Source organism: Perissodus microlepis, chromosome 19 (assembly GCF_051167445.1).
Source record: "Perissodus microlepis isolate ML-2025 ecotype Zambia chromosome 19, ASM5116744v1, whole genome shotgun sequence".
In the NCBI taxonomy this organism is placed as follows: Eukaryota; Metazoa; Chordata; class Actinopteri; order Cichliformes; family Cichlidae; genus Perissodus; species Perissodus microlepis.
Genome location: NC_140479.1, coordinates 1200804 through 1217639, shown reverse-complemented (window position 1 = coordinate 1217639; position 16836 = coordinate 1200804). Strand labels below are relative to the sequence as shown.

At 41.2% G+C, this 16836-nt stretch overlaps 1 protein-coding gene across 2 annotated transcripts in view; it reads left to right on the top strand.

Annotated features, from left to right (window-relative positions):
• LOC146365151 (transcription regulator protein BACH2-like) overlaps positions 1-16836 on the top strand; it is a 62504-nt gene that overhangs the window by 29834 nt on the left and 15834 nt on the right. For both annotated transcript variants that reach the window (XM_084914341.1, XM_084914340.1), the window contains exon 2: positions 5318-5600. In XM_084914341.1, coding sequence (XP_084770467.1) covers positions 5334-5600 — 267 coding nt within the window. In that variant the 5' untranslated portion in view covers positions 5318-5333. The remainder of the gene's footprint in view (positions 1-5317; positions 5601-16836) is intronic.

Here is a 16836-nt window from a genome sequence, read left to right as displayed (position 1 = left end):
AGATGAGGGGTCACTCAGCAGCCGCGGAGCAGAAGCCAGGGGGCGTTGCAGTGACGTGCCCGTGAGCTCCGCCGGCAGCCAGCTGTGCCTGAGTGACTGAGCCCCAGGCCGAGAGGCCGAGGGCACCCCACCCCCGAAGTGGCTCGAGCGAGCCCCAGGCTCCAGGCCCCGATAAGCAGCCACCAAGGAGTGAGCCGGTGGGTACCCGGACGCCCATTCCCAGACACAAAGAGCCACCAATGCACCGATGTCTGAGGGCGTCTGCCACTGGCAGGGGAAGTGGGAGGGGAGATAGGCCTCCATACCTTGGAGGGCCTGAGATGTCCCCAGAGAGGTGGCGTCTGATACCCAACCTGACATATAGACACAGACATACAGGCACACACAGATACAGACATCCATTCCCACCCTCATGCTCTCATATGTAATTATTCAACACTCACCCAACGTGGAGACAGACATAGAGAGACACTGTACACACAATCACACTCCCTCCCTCCCTCACACTCCCTCTAAGCCCCAGGTCCTCTTGCCCCCCCCCTTCCCTTTTCCCTGGGGTGGAGAGAAGCAGACTGCCCCGGCTCAGCAGCAGCAGGGAGGCCCCACTTTCCAGACCCCGATCGGGCGGCCATCTCCTCCTCCTAGTCCCCCCGCCCCAACAGGCAACAGAGAACGGGGGTGAGAGAAGACTCCAAAACCTCCCTCCGCCCGCTCATATGTAGTGTTGATGCATGTGTGTTCTAAGGTGCATTTAAAACCCAGGAGGGCATGAAGCTACCTGCCAGAGAGCAGCAGGTAAGCGCATAGTCCCTCCTGATAGCTCTCAGTGTCTACGTGTATTTAAAATTGAGAGGTGGGCAACGACGCCAGGGGTGAGGTGTACACCCTGATGGTCTTTTGGAGTCCGTGTAGTGTGCCCACCCCCAAGATCCTATATGTATGTGTTATGAGAGTGTGAGTAATGTGAATGTCTAAGTTGTGAGATAAAATTGAGGCACAAGAAGCCAGAAGGGGACAGAGGGGGGGATGCCTCCCCTGCACCCTGGTGACACACCTTTACCCCAAGGCCCTGCATGTGTGGGTGATTGTGGTGGAGCAGGAAGAGGGAGGCAGCTGGAGATGGGGAAGGAAGGAGGGGAGGGGCAAGTGACCCCTCCCTGGGGCCAGCTCCCCCGCTGACCCCAGTAGGCACCCCCATACTCTGCAACCCGCCAGGGAAAGGGGGGCCCAGGCCCCTCCGGACCGGGGCCTAGTTTGGCAGCGCCGCCTGGCCCCACAGAGCCCAGGACAGCCCACCCGACCCCACCACAAGGAAAACTGCACCCACCCAGTCATCCACTCATCTTCCAGACTACACAAGACAATAGACGCCCAGGCTGAGATCTTCCTCCTCCTTCCTATATCTCCTCCTCCTGCAGTGTGAGTTCCTGAAGAGAGGAGAGCTCCTGCAAGGTGTAACAGCCTCCCCCACCAGTTGAAGAGTCCCCCAGGTGGCTCGATGAGCCGGCGGAACCCTGCGCCACGGCTGGGCCCCCATACACCCACCCGCCCACATCCCCGGCAACACACCAACCGGGACCCAAGCCCCCAAGGCCCAGCCAGGGCCCCAGCTCAGAGACGGAGCGCCCCCAGAACCTCACGCCCGTCCCGGACCCACCCAGGGGCAGCAAGGCTACCAGGTCAGTAACCCACGTCCGTCAGCACAGACCCTCCCCTAGCCCCGCTGCACGCAGCCACGAGGAAACCGTCACCTAAGAGCCAACAGAGCCCCCCAAGGAAGATGCTCCTGGGGAACCCCCCGACGCCCTAAGCCTGTCCGTACCCCCACACCAATCACAACAGCGAAGGTGGGACCAAACTTCTGAACTGGTGGACAGAACCAAAGAGCGTGGATATAATTGTCCGGTGAATTGGTTTGACAGTGTGAGCAGTTGTTGGTAGACGTAAAGCCCATCTTGAACATCCGATGACCTGTATAGTGCACTCTATGTAGTATTTTGTATTGAATTAATTGAAGACTGGGATTTCTAATTAGATGAAAGGTTTTTAAGCAAATCTGAGACCAGAAGTTTTGGTCTAAGTTAACTGATAAATCCGCTTCCCATTTTGCAATAGGAAGTGATATTGATTCATCTGTTTTAGAAAGCATTCTGTATATTTCGAATAGTAATTTGGGGGTTTTAAGAGTAAGAAATTGAACCACACTTGGTGGTGTTTGTAGTTCAACTTGACCCGGTTTAAATTTCTTTTTTACTATGGATTTAATTTGTTGATATTCTAAAAATCTTTTCTTGTTGGTCCCATATCGTGTAACTAGTCTGTCAAATGGAATAAATTCTGTTCCTTCCAGTATATGTTCTAAATATTTGATTCCTTTACCACTCCAATCTGAAAAGTTTATCATATTATTGTTTTGTAATATGTCAGGGTTGTTCCAGATAGGTGTACGTTTGCATGGGATTAATGAAGACTCCGTCAATTTTAGAAACTCCCACCATGCTGTCAGAGAAGAGCTGATGTTAATGCTGTTAAAGCATTCATGTCGTTGGATGTTTGAGCTGATAAATGGTAGATCTGAAATCTCTAGATTATTGCAAAGTGCTTGTTCTACATCTAGCCAAGGTTCATCTAAGAGGGTATGTTTTAGCCATCCTGAGATAAACTGAAGCCTGTCGGCTAAGAAGTAGTGCTGAAAGTTAGGTAGTTCTAATCCTCCTTTATCCTTGGTCTTTTGTAGTGTTTTTAAGCTTATACGTGGGGGTTTATTTTTCCAAAGGAATTTGGACATACATGAATCTAGAGATCTGAATCTGAAGCACATCATCCGCATAAAGGCTGATTTTATGTTCCACGTTCTTGCATTTTATGCCCTTAATTACTGAATTCTGTCTAACTGCTGCTGCTAGTGGTTCAATAAAAATTGCAAACAGTGAAGGGGAGAGTGGGCATCCCTGCCTGGTGCCCCTCAGGAGACAGAAGCTGGAGGATGTCTGGTCATTTGTTCTGACACAAGCTGTTGGGGAATTATATAATATTTTTAACCAGTTAATGAAAGAGGATCCAAAACCAAATTTGTGTAAAGTTGCAAATAGAAATTTCCAGTTAACTCTATCAAACGCTTTTTCTGCATCTAAAGAAAATATTGTAGTTTCAAGGTTTTTACTGTATGAGTAGTCTATCAAGTTAAGTAATCTACGTGTATTTGTTGATGAGTGCCTACCTCTTATGAAACCAGTTTGGTCAGGATGAATTAAGAGGGGGGTTATTTTCTCTAGTCTCTTTGAGAGAGCTTTGCAGATTATTTTAAGGTCTACATTTATAAGGGATATTGGACGATAGCTTGAAGGAAATAAAGGGTCTTGGCCTGGTTTTAGCAGGAGATTAATGTTTGCAGAATTCATATTTGATGTACATGTAAGTCTAGAACACCAAACTTTTTTTAAAATATTAAAGGAGGGAGTACTCCTTTTTTATTATAAGAGTTAATGAAAAAGAAATAATTGATATTGGTAAAAAATGTAATTACAAAAGTCCACTGATTGGACTGGAACTAAAATGTGGCTAGTAAGAAAACTGTATAGTAAAACTACTGAAATGTGTCTGCAGTCAGTGAGTTGAAACATGTTTCCTAGAAAAAACAATAAATGTCTATTAACTGACTGACATTACTGGTTTAGAGCAAATATGTCTGCTATAGTTACTAGCTTTAGCTGTATGGCAGCTATCAGAAGACATAGCAAATGCATTGGATAACAGAAAATATACTTTGGTAGTGTTTATTGAAGTAAAAACCATTTGACACAATAGAGCTTGGATTACTGATTAAAAAGCTGGAGAGACATTGTATTAGAGGGATAGTTATTGGTTAAACAGTTACTTTAATCAATGATATCAGAATGTACAAATAAATAATGCTGACTCACATTTACTGAAGGTTACCTGAGGTTCTTTGCTGGACCTTAAACTATTAATAATGTACTAGAATGACATATTTAAGATGTCTTAGTTGGTAAAGTTCACTTTATTCACTATATTATTCTGCTGAAAAAAACTGTAACAACTTTTGAGTACAGTGGAAAGTTTGTTCCTAATAGTTCCATACATGACCAATTGTGTGGAGGTATACATTTGTTTTTGCCTGTTAATTGCATATTTTAAAATGTAGGTACTGATGTTTCCGTTTTTTTATTTTTTGCATGATAATTGTTCATAATTAAACTATTACAACAAATAGTCTGAGGTCTTGTATTCACTATAAAGGTATAATTTGAAATACACTACTTTTATTCATCACATTGCAGATGATGTGGTTCTGTTGACTTCATCAGGTGACAGCCTCCAGCTTGCACTGGAATGGTTTGCAGCCGAGTGTGAAATGGTGAGAATGAGATTCAGCACCTCCAAATCTGTGGCCATTGTCTTCAGTCGGAAAAAGGTGGAGTGCCCACTCCAGGTCAGGGAGGAGTTTCTGCTCCAAGTGGAGGAATTTAGGTATCTCGGGGTCTTGTTCACGAGTGATGCGAAAAGGGAGTAGGAGATGGAAAGATGGATTAGTGCTGCAGCTGCAGTGATGCTGATGCTGACGCTGTACCGGTCCGTTGTGGTGAAGAGAGAGCTGAGTGTAAAAGCAAAGCTCTTAATTTAGTGGTCGATCTACTTCCCTACCCTTATCTATGGTCACGAGCTGTGGGTAGTGACCGAAAGAACGAGATCGCGGATACAAGCGGCGAAAATTTGCTTCCTCCGAAGGGTGGCTGGCCTCTCCCTTAGGTTGAGGAGTTCAGCCATCCAAATCAAAAGGAGCCTGTTGAGGTGGTTCGGGCATCTGACAAGGATGCCTCCTGGGCGCCTACTGGGTGAGGTGTTTCGGGCATGTCCCACTGAGAGGAGCCCCGGGGCAGACCCAGGAGATGCTGGAGAGATTATCTCTCGGCTTGTCTGGGAACGCCTTGATGTTCCCCAAGCTGGAGGAGGTGGCCGGGGAGAGGGGGATCTGGGCTTCTCTGCTTGGGCTGCTGCCCCAAGACCCGGCCCCGGATAACCGGAAGAAGATGGATGGACTACTTTTTTTCCCCCAAACACATTAAGTTTATGTACAAAGTATCTGTATCGGATCAGTATTTTTAATACCAGGCTAAATATTTCTTGGTAGGTCCTTAAGATTGTAAAGGAAATCACTCGTATTGAACAACACTAATCCCAATTTAATTATTTACTCTTTTTTTTTTTTGGTGTTTTGAAAAAGAAAATGTTACTCATACAAATAGTTTAAGCTTAACTGATATTGTGTCCTGACATGTGTCTTTTCTCTGTGCAGGGTGCTACACAGAGTGATGTCGACAGGCAAGCAGCAAGATAGTGAGGCGGCAACGCCTCTGTACGTATATGAATCCAAAGTCCACTGTGCCAATATGATGTTGTGCCTGGAGGATCAACGGCGGCAGGGCATCTTGTGCGATGTGACTGTACTTGTAGAGGGCACGGAGCTGCGAGCACACAGGGCTGTCCTTGCAGCTTGTAGCCACTACTTCCTGCAAACTCTGCTGAGACACAGCTGGTCACCTGGTGATGCAGAACTCATCATTAGCTTGCCAGACAAGGTAAAGGAGCACCATGACAGCACATAAGAATGGCAACATTCACTGATTTTAAAGACTCATGTCATTAGTTTAAATAAATAAATAAATGTTACAGGGGAGGTCTGGAAAAAAAACACATAACATCAGTTATGATGCTGATCTGTCGGCGGGTCCGCACTTTGTGTTCATGCCCTTTATGCGCTGATTCTACAGCTGTTAGTTTCCAAACAATATTGACCGAACCAGCAGCAAAAGAAGATCCAAACTACGCTTCACATAAACATCGTCATGTATTCACTCTGACTTTTACTGTTTTGCTTCAACCACAATGCACAGCTCTCTCTCTCTCTCTCTGTACTTCAAGAACAGTTTCCCGTCTAAAAATCGGTTTTCTTCATTATTCGCTTGCTTGTTACACACAAGTCTACCGTTGTTTACAGCGCTGTCGGCCGACGTTTTTTTTTTTTCGTTTTATATACTTCCGAAAAGAAAACTTAATTTCTGCCGTTCAATACTGAACAAATTTAAACTTTTTAAAATTATGCAAAATGCAAAACGCTTAGCCGTGTCTCTAATAAAACCGCTGGAACGTCAGAGGTAATGTTCATGAGTTGATTAATGATTTTCTTTCGTTTTTGATCTACTGCAGAATATTTTTATAAAATCCCAGGCCAGGAAAACCACCTTCATGTTTTTCTGTGTTTTATCTTCAGCTACTTTGACACAAAGGCCTCTGCTGTGATGCTCACACCTTTGATAAAGTCTTGCGTGTGTCAGCTTCCTTTTTATAGAAATATGTAAATGTACTGATCTGAATTATAATATTTCTGACTGTCAAAAGTTCCCAGATTCAAATCGAATTGAATCGAATCGAATCGAATTAAATCGAATCGTGGATCGAATCGATTCGGGACCTTGTGAATCGGAATTGAATCGATTCTAGAAATCAGTGACGATACCCAGCCCTAACCGTACAGTAGTGATGGGTCGGTCGCGAACGAAATGGCTCTTAGAGCCGGATCTTTGAAGTGAACGATGCGAGCCGGCTCCTTATTGGGAGCCGTGGGGTTTTTTTTTCCTTCTCCTGCCCTCTCTTTCACTTTTTTTCACTTCACGCTGCAAGTCACCCTTGTGTTTGCGCTGAGCAGAGACGCCAAACAGAGCCTTGCATTTGCGCCCCTCCCCCCTCTGCTCAGCGCTGAGCTGAGGGGGCGGGGCAGTAGTTACACTCAGCAGTAGCACACAACAAGAGCAGGAGGGAGAGGGAAAGAAAGACAGCCGGGAGCAACAACAAGAGACAACACCGTCACATTGGAAAGGTACAGTAAAGAAAATGAGTGACACCAAGAAAAGAAGCAACGTCTGGAGCCATTTCAATCTTATTGACAAAACAAAGGCAGAGTGTAGTCTACAAGAAAAGGATATCATATAGAGCCGGCTCCACAAACAGCACGCACAGGCACCTGAGAACTGTCCACCCATCAGTGCAATGGGAAGATAAAACGCAGTCAGTTGAGTGTGATATTAATATTTCTCAATGACAACCTTTCCCTTAATTAAAGATCTGGGCGTTCTTTTTTCCCCCCTTTTTTTTCCATATTTTAATTTATATTTTACTGTGTTGTGGTTTGCAGTGTTTTGTGTTGTTTCACTTTAAAATTGTTTAAAAGGAGAAAGCTGAAAGTTTAAGTAGTTAAAAGTTGAAATGTATGAAATGTAAATAGTTGGTTTTTGTATTTTATCATTTATTTATTACATTTTATGTGGAGTGAATAAATAAAAGTATATTTACAGTGGCCCCTAGAAACAAAGCACGTACACACTCCTAAACACAACAGAAGTGCTCCAGGATGCTAGGGGCCGTGTTGAGCTTTTGTTACCTAGTGGCTACACAAGCCAGCAAGTACCAACAATCGGATTGGGTGTGTGGTAGTAACAGGTAAATGAAGTTTTTTTTTTTTTTAATTATTTGAATATATATATATATATATATATATATATATATATATATATATATAGTGTTGTGAGTGTTTGTGTATTAATACAAAAACAATAGACATATGCATTCGATTAGTGTAATTTAAGTGATCTAGGTAGCTCTGTTTTGGAAGTTCAGTTAACGCTAGAAATGTGTTTTGGAGTTTTTACGTGCTTTGGAATTTCTAAGTGCTTTGGAGCTTGTGTTTCATCTCTAGGGGTCCCCATAAGTATTTATTAGGGGTGCAACGATACACAAAATTCACGGTTCGGTTCGATACTTTGGTGTCACGGTTTGATATTTTTTCGATACAAAAAAATGTTCATACCTTTTTAATTTGTCATTTATTAAAATTATAAATATATATTTTAACTCAAAAGTACAGTTTTTAAATTTAATGTTGCAATAAAGTAATAAAAAAAAACCTATCTGATGGAGAAATCACTCATCTTTGGAAAAGAGAGTTTATTACAGAGAAATGGCTCTTTCCAAAATAAAAGCTATACTATACGCTTCTTCTGGGCTATATTCTCAGCAGCATATTAAACATATCAGGTCCCCATAAGGAGAATCGTGTGCTAACGGATGTCTAAATGACTCGGGTAAAGTTTGTAGCATGCGTGCTTGTTGTTTTTGTCTGCTTCCACTTGTCTTTGCACTAGGATGATGTCGGCGTAAATGTGCAGTCATATTCACTGTGTTCCCACTAGTGCTGTCAGCGTTAATCTGAAATGACGTTAACGCCACAACACGGCAAATCTCCGTTAATGAGCTACCGCGGATCGCCCCGTGCGTGGGGCTGGACGGTGTCAACACGTTAACGAGCAAACTGCGCTAACGCACTAGTTCCCACCCATGTAATTGAGCATTGCATGGCACATCCGACATACTGTTTTACTTTTGTCCATGACGCGCTTACCTTCAGGGTCATACTTCACATGAAGACCAAAATAGTTCCAAAGGCCAGATCTGAATGAGGGTGGGGGAGGTTCAATTTGCCATGCTGCAACAAGCTTAGCTTCTGTCTTGCTAGCTTGCGCTGCGCTCAGTGGATCTGCGCTTGACAGTGCAGCCTAGGCGGAGTAGTCAAACGCAGATCCACTGAGCTCTCACAGACAGCATCGTCAGAAGAAAAGTTGATAAAATAAATTAAAAATTTTGTATTGTTCGATACATATGCGTACCGAACCGAAAGCACTGTATCGAACGGTTCAATATCGATACGAGTATCGTTGCAGCCCTAGTATTTATATATAAACTTACATGTTTAGCAGAGACGGGTCTTCCAGCAGAATCTGCATTAATATTGAAGATAGTTATTGTCTAGACGGAGGAATAATCACACGTGGGGCATCGGCTTTTACCGGAACATTCACACCAAAAGGTGACTTTGTTTATTGAACTCTCGCGTATACTCCGCAGCATAACAGGAAGCATCCTTTCAAAATAAAATCACAACAGATGATAATGAGGGCATACCTATTAACTAGCTCAACAATACATAAAGAAAACCATGTTTTTTTACATTACTAATTCCTTTTGTGCATAATTTTATATTGTTGTTGATAATTAATTAATTAAAGCAACAAAACAACCTGAAGAGCCGGTTCGGAGCCGAAAGAGCCGGCTCTTTTTAGTGAGCCGAGCCGAAAGAGCCGGTTCTCTAAAAAGAGCCGGAAATCCCATCACTACCGTACAGAGCAGGGGAAGGCGGGGCTTGTTCCTTCCTAACCAGTAGGGGTGTCAAATATACTCTCTGGAGTTTTATTTTTATATTTATATTATTTATCTTTTATTATTGATTTACTTTAGCTCAACTCAGTGATTAACAGAGTAACGATGAATCACAATTAACAATAACAATGTTGTAGTGCATTACGTGTAAACTCACTGGGTTACAATTACAACACAAAGAAATCACAAAACTCCATGAACTCAACTTATCCTTATCTATAATGGCTTAACTGTAGATATTGTAGTTTTTCTTCATCTTAAGTTTAAACAACTTGCATACAAATCATTATAGTATGATGCTATGATACATATTATTGGGGCACTACTCCAATCTGAAATTTCATTCTGTATTCTGACATTCCTCTTTATACTATGGTATTCCATTTGGTGCTCAGTTGAGCTGTCAAATATATTTTTGTGATGTGTATGAAATACTTATATACGTCATATAGATGTTGGCATTCACATTGCTTTAGGCATTGTTTAAGCAAAGTTTCATCAAGCTTGGTCAACTAGTCTAAAAGGAGATGGGGAATATACAAACATACATATATACATACGCTACAATCATTAGGACATAATGTCTGCAAGGATTAGTAAACTGTTAAAAGGTATGGTAATATCACAAATGGTGTATTTAATTTTACTTGCGTATCTTAAAATAATTGACTAAAATCTGTAAAATTACTGAAAAGTAATAATAATAGAAATGCATTGCCTTTCTAATACTATTGCAATAGCATGCATATTCTATATTATTCTTAATGAATCTGCAAGTTTAATGAGTTTGAGCAATACATATAAGATGCCTGCAAAATTACAGGCTTGCATTATTAAAAATACAATATAATTTAGTGTCATCTTATAGCGTTTTTTCAGATAAGCAGCATGAACGGGGGAACATTTTAAAAATGTTTTTATAAAAGTAACAATAGTGGGTTTAGAGTGAGAAAAAAGGACCATTCACAGTCAGCAGTGGGCACCACGGAACGTAGTGCATCTGCAAGGCAAGTATTCCAAACCTAAATTCAGTAGCATTAGCTAGCTATTATACCACAGTGTTTTTATTCCAAAATGCATATGTGCAGCCCTTATTATTATTCAATCTGTAGTCTGTTCCTCCCTGTTTGAAATGATTGTTTCTCCCTTCCTGTTTTATTTTGTTAGTCAGCTGTCTTCTGTATGTTGCATTCAGTTTTCTTCCATTTGTATCACTGTGTTAATTAGTTTTAGCTGTACTTTATTTCCCATCTCTACTTACCTTAATTCCCTTGTGTGTATTTAGAACCTATTTTCTTTGGATTTTTTTTTTTCAGATTGTTTGTGAACCTTCTGTCATATAATCCCTGTAGTCTGAAGAAATTTAGTGTTTGCTGGTTTTTTTCCCTCTGCGAACCTGTGTTTTACTGTATCATTGACATCTGTATACAACTTTATTAAAGGTTAGTTTTCAGTTTAGTCTGCTGGGTTCTGAGTGCTGTATTTGCCTCATCCCACGCTTCCTGACAGATCACAAATGCATAGCACTGCTCCAGACAGATGCATTTAATTTGTTAAATTTAAAGGAATTTTACAGTTTTACCCTTTGTGAAGTTCTAAAATATATTTTACCCCAGTGTAATGGAATTATGTAAATAATTATATTTATCTAAATAATAATTATCACAATAATTTGTGAACTTAATCTTAAATATTTATTTAAATAATTGGGAAAATTAATTAAAGAAGAAGTAGTAAGAAGTAAACTTAATGTAACTTCTTCACTGTCACTTGTGGTTTTGCAGGATGGGGTCAGAATTTTCTCTGCAGTATTAAAAATGGTATTGAGTGTGTAATACGGTGTTGGCCAAGACCACAGCAAAAAGGAGAGGTAGGTGTCTACAAATGTCCAAACATCTTTGACCAACAGAACTTTGCATGCTCACTGAGACTCTAAATTTAGGATAGTCTTGGTTTAATTGCCAGATGCTTTTATTTGTTGTTCTGCTTTGTTTGTATGACTCATTAAAAGTAATTTGGCAGGTAACATTTTTATTTCAGAAGTTTTCTCTTGTGGTTTGTTTGTTAACAGAATTAAATCTTGAGATACAGGAAGTGCGTTGTCATTTTAAAAGTAACTCGCATCATTCGGTAATTTGTCATTTAACCACAGTGTGGTTTTAAGTGCAGCAATGAACGGGTCTTATGCCAGCAGTAGATTCTTTCTTCATTTTAAAATGTTTTGAAGGACAAATATAGCAAATTTAAATGTACTAAAAAGTAATGTTGTATTACAGCAGTATTATAGTACATAGGGGTGGTTGTAGCTCAGGAAGTAGATTATCTACTAATCATAAGGTTTGTTGCATTCAAGTTTAATTTGACAAGATACTGAATCCCAAGTGGCTCTCTGATGCATCTATCATCCATCCATCCATCCATTTGCTTCCGCTTATCCTTTTCAGGGTTGCAGGGGGATGCTGGAGCCTATCCCAGCTGTCATAGGGCGGGAGGCAGGGTACACCCTGGACAGGTCGCCAGTCTGTCGCAGGGCTAACACACAGGGACAGACAACCATTCGCACTCACATTCACTCCTATGGGCAATTTAGACTTTTCAATTAACCTATCCCCACAGAGTGCATGTCTTTGTCTGTGAGGCAACAGTGCTAACCACTGTGCCATCGTGTTGCCTGCATACATACAAGTGCTTGTAAGAATGGGTGAATGAGCTGTGTTGTATATTGGTGATTTGAGTGCTCAAAAGTGCTATTCAAGAACCAGTGCATTTACCTTTACATAGCATCTGCCTTTTGAGAACTTAGTTATCTCCCTCTCTATCCTTTTCTCATTCCAAAATTATTTGGAAAAGTATTGAAAGAAATAACTTAATAACTAGTTAATAATGTTTTATTAACTGGTTGGTTAAAATATTGTCAAAAGACTCATTATCAAGCAATAAAGATCTGAGTGAGTTAAAAACAAATAAAAGTGACAGCTTACAGATGTGGCTTAACAGGACTAAACATAAACCTACAGGTCGATAAGTAAAATCTGTTTGCTTACTTTAAAGTACACAGCTTCCTTCTTTCTCTCTTTTCTTTTTCTTTCTGTCTTATTTTAAAAAATAAAGTCAAATACGTCAAAATAGCTACCCAGCAATCTGAAAAAACATTTTCTTATGTTCCTGGGTGAAAGGTCCAGGTACTTTAGTTATAAGAAGTTACAGGCACTGAAACACCAGCCAGGCGATTATAAAGAATAAAAAGAAGTGAAAAGATCTTGTATGTAATAAGGGGCAGCATTGTTTCAGTTCAAATGCAGAAAGCCATACATAGCAAAGCTGTTGAAACTACAGTCTTGTCATCTCCATTCACTCCAATGGACCATTTTTTACAGCAACGGTGGATCATGGAGCCTCGCAAATAGTTCCTGGAAGTTAGTAACAGCTGTGCCAGCACCGAAGTTTCAGATGCACTTTTAGAAGGTGAGAAGTTTGAGCTCAGGTTTTTTAAATGTTATGAAATCAGAAAGAAAAGCTTTCAGTTGTGATTTTTTGCTGTGTTGACCAAGTGAAATATTAGCTAAATATAGCATTGAGGTCTGTTTAAAGTCATTTATCCTCTGCTATGTACAAACTGGTATGATAACTGCACAACAATCAGGGAAACTGATAGCTATTTTTCTGATATATGGCTTTAAATAAAAAAACAGTATTTTTGAGAAGTTTTGTATACAGTTGACTGTTAGCATCTGTGTGACGTTACAGCTCAGCTGATGACAGAAACAGAGGGAAGGCGGAGGACTCAGAATGAGACTAAAAAGACAAGGTAAGTTTAAAATATGACACCAGTTCTGAAAAGAAGAATCATCTAAGACAAATTGGGGAATTACAAAGCAGTTTTATACAGCTGTATTACGTATGTTACCACACACTTTTTTTTAGTATATATTGAGCACATAAATTCATAGTAACTGATGACACACTGTTTACCATCAACAACTAATTCATTTACATCATTAAAATTGGTTGTTAGAAATCACACCTTATCTCCTGATGCATTTACCCGTCCAGGTCTACACTGGTATGTCTAACATTTTCTTTCTCTCTCTTAACTCTGCCAGCTCAGGTATCTCAGGATAATTCAGCCTGAAAACTTTGCACTAAGACAGCACCCTGACCATAAGACTCATCTCCCTGAGTGTTTCAAGCTTATGAAGCTAACACTATATTTGCCAGTATTTTGGGCTTTGTTTGTAAGAAAAAATATGTATTACTTGAATATGATTTGCTGTATTTGTTGTTGTTTTAATCGATGATTATATTAATCTTGTTTTAAAATAAAGAATGATTTTTCTAGTCTTGGTTTCAGGTCACTCTTTTTTTTAATGTACTGTTATCTCTGAGAGAGTACAGCTTCCCCATGCACCACAGCACACAGCAGTACAGAACATATACAAGAATAACAGTAGGAAAAGAACATACGCAGGTGAACATTCAGTTTTTCTCATAGTTATTTGAGATTTTTATAATGAATTGATTTTTGTAAACAACTGCAAGTTAATAGACAACATAAACATAGATGTGTTTGTGAGAAAACAATTATAAGACTAAAATGGCTTTTAATAGCAAGCATGTGGGGATACACTTGATACACAGCAATTTGGGTTTTAACACATCCTGAATCCTGTAAAATTTAAAATTTAACAGTAGATGGACAGAGAAATTCCTGCTTCTGTTACGCTATTATGGTCCACCGTGTCCATTTCCCACTTTGCCTTTCCAAAACATAAAATATACACGTATATAGAAGTTGCAGTAATCTGCAGTAACAACAGATGGAGGTAGCCAACAGGAAAATAATCACAGACATTATCAACACATTTACATGTACACACATATTAGCTGCCTAGGTTAATCGATTCTGACTATTAAGGACCCTCAAATGTACTTGCTATGTTTTTTGCTCACTACTGACTTCGGGGCTTTAAATACATTATCTCCCTCTGCTGGTAATGCAATTTCTGCATGCAGGAATGGATTACCATTTCATGTTTTGGAGAAACAAAGCATGAAAAGGAGACGGTGGAGCTGCGCGTCTATGCCGGTTGATGTTCAAGAGTATACCAGATAAAAAACATAGAGAAAACATAACCTTTCTTGCTCAAGAGGGGTAGGGAGAATGGATGGAACAGTAGGGTTGGCAGAAATTTTTTGGCACATAAGGCAAGAGTATTAATGGAAGTAGTCTCCTAGTTACTGCCACTCCCATGCTCATTAGGGAACCACTGGCTAGCAGTGTAATGCCCCAGATCTGTCATAATGATGAATATAGTTATGTGATTGCAATCTGTCTTACATGCCTCCATGTTGCACTGAGGCATGTAATACAACATGAATGTTGTACTGTACTGAAATGCTTTTGTAAGGAAATACAGCATGTATACAACAAAACCAATCAGTATTTGCAGTTGTCTCTTTGTTGTTGTGGCAACCAACACCCATGAGCATGCCTGAACTTTGTCATTGAATTGTTTTTTTTGTTTGTTTGTTGTTTAATTAAAATATAGGCACATAGTGTGGAGTTGATTTATATATATGTGTGTGCGTGAATGCGTGTATATAATTCTCCACTTGCCCTGTAGTCGGTCGGTCTTTAACCTTCAAGCTCGGGTACTCTCCCTCTGGAGAGGCTGTACTCATGGATCTTTGTTGTTTAATCCTGGATAGTGGTTGTGACATTCACTAGTTTTAAGCCTCCTTCCTTCTGCTTAGCGTATAGTCTCAGGGTGCTGGACTTGGGGTGAAACCCTCCATGCATGGTAAGGAGCTTCTGTGTCTTGATGTCAGTGGCTTCTGTTTCCTCCTTTGGACACTTTATTATCCCAGTGATTTCCTGGATCTTGTTTTTCCCATTCAGCTGACTCCTCAAAACTTGCCATACTCTCTGCAGCTATTTGGTGGGTACCCACATAGCAAAATTGGTATGGCCTGGATCTGGCCCACAAAATGTGCTTACACATGGCCCACATATTGCAAAGAATGACGGCCCTTTGGTGGCCCAGATCTGGTTTGCCAGAGGTGGCCCACACATGGGCCAGCACAAGGCCAGTTGCAGACAGACTGTTGGTCCTGTGCTGGCCCATATGTGGATTACCTCTGGCAAACCTGATCTGGGCCACCAAAGGGCCGTCATTCTTTGCAGTATGTGGGCCATGTGTAGGTTGTGTGCAGCCACGGGCCAGTTGCAGACACATTGCTGGTCCTGTGCTGGCCCAGAACGGTTTCAGCTCTGTCCCCAGATGTCAGCCTAATGTGTACCTTAATCAAGCCATGTAATAACAACATGTGCGGAACATAATAGTGCAAAACTAACATAAAGAAACTCTGTTCAGACAGTGAATGGACTGATTCTTATATAGCGCTTTTCTACTACAACATGCCACATTCACACACACTTTCTCTAAAATGAGTGCTTCCTAACTCGTTCCTACACATTTACACTCTTGACATGCAGACTGGAGGAGCTAGGGATCAAACCACTAACCTTCTGATCAGTAGGTGACCTGCTCTACCTCCTGAGCTACAGCTACCCAGTGGTAAACATGAGTAAACTCTCACTAGCTTTTGGATAAAGCATACACTCAGGAACCTGTCAAACCTGCATTTGAAACGTTGGCTACCATAGCAGTATAGTACTGCAACATGGCATTTGGGTCTTCTAACTAAAATAGGAAAATAGGAACATAAACAGTGCCATCATAGCCAGACCTGGCACACATGTGGTTGACACCAGTCAACCACATATTGACTGGTGTTAACATGTTAACACCAGTCGACTGGTGTGGTTGACTGGTTGACACCACATGTGGGCCTGCCATGGCACTAGTCAATCAGAAGTGCAGGCTTGATGCTGGATCCGGGGAAGACCTGTTTTCTATGAGCCTGGGCCACATAAACCAAGCCATAATCGGGCCAGATATGGTATGCCATCACATAAACAGTGCCATCATTGCCAGACCTGGCCCACATCTGGTTGACATACCACTTACCATGCCAGAAGTCAGCCAGCAAAGCTGGCTTGACACCAGATCCGGGCTAGACCTGTCTGCTATGTGGGTGGTTGCGACTTCCCTAGTGGCCTCTTCACGGTTTCTATTTTCCTGTGGGATTCCCAGGTGCTTGTAACTGTCCTCAATGTCTGTAAGGTTGCCTTCTGGTAGTACAATCCCCTCAGTACTGACTACCTTCCCTCTCTGTGTTATAATATGACACCACTTCTCCAGTCCAAATGACATGCCGATGTTGCTGTAGATTCTAGTGGTATGCATCAGTAAATTGATATCTTGGTCACTCCTGGCATACAGCTTGGTGTCATCAATGTAGAGGAGGTGGCTAATGATTGCACTATTCCATAGACAATATCCATAGCCAGTTTTGTTAATGATCTCAATGAGGGGGTTGATTAGAATTAGTGAACCTTTGACTGCTGTTAGCCAATCTATTAGCCGCAAGTACTAAAGCCACTCACATACTGGTGCAATGATGAAACTCCTCATAATTAAA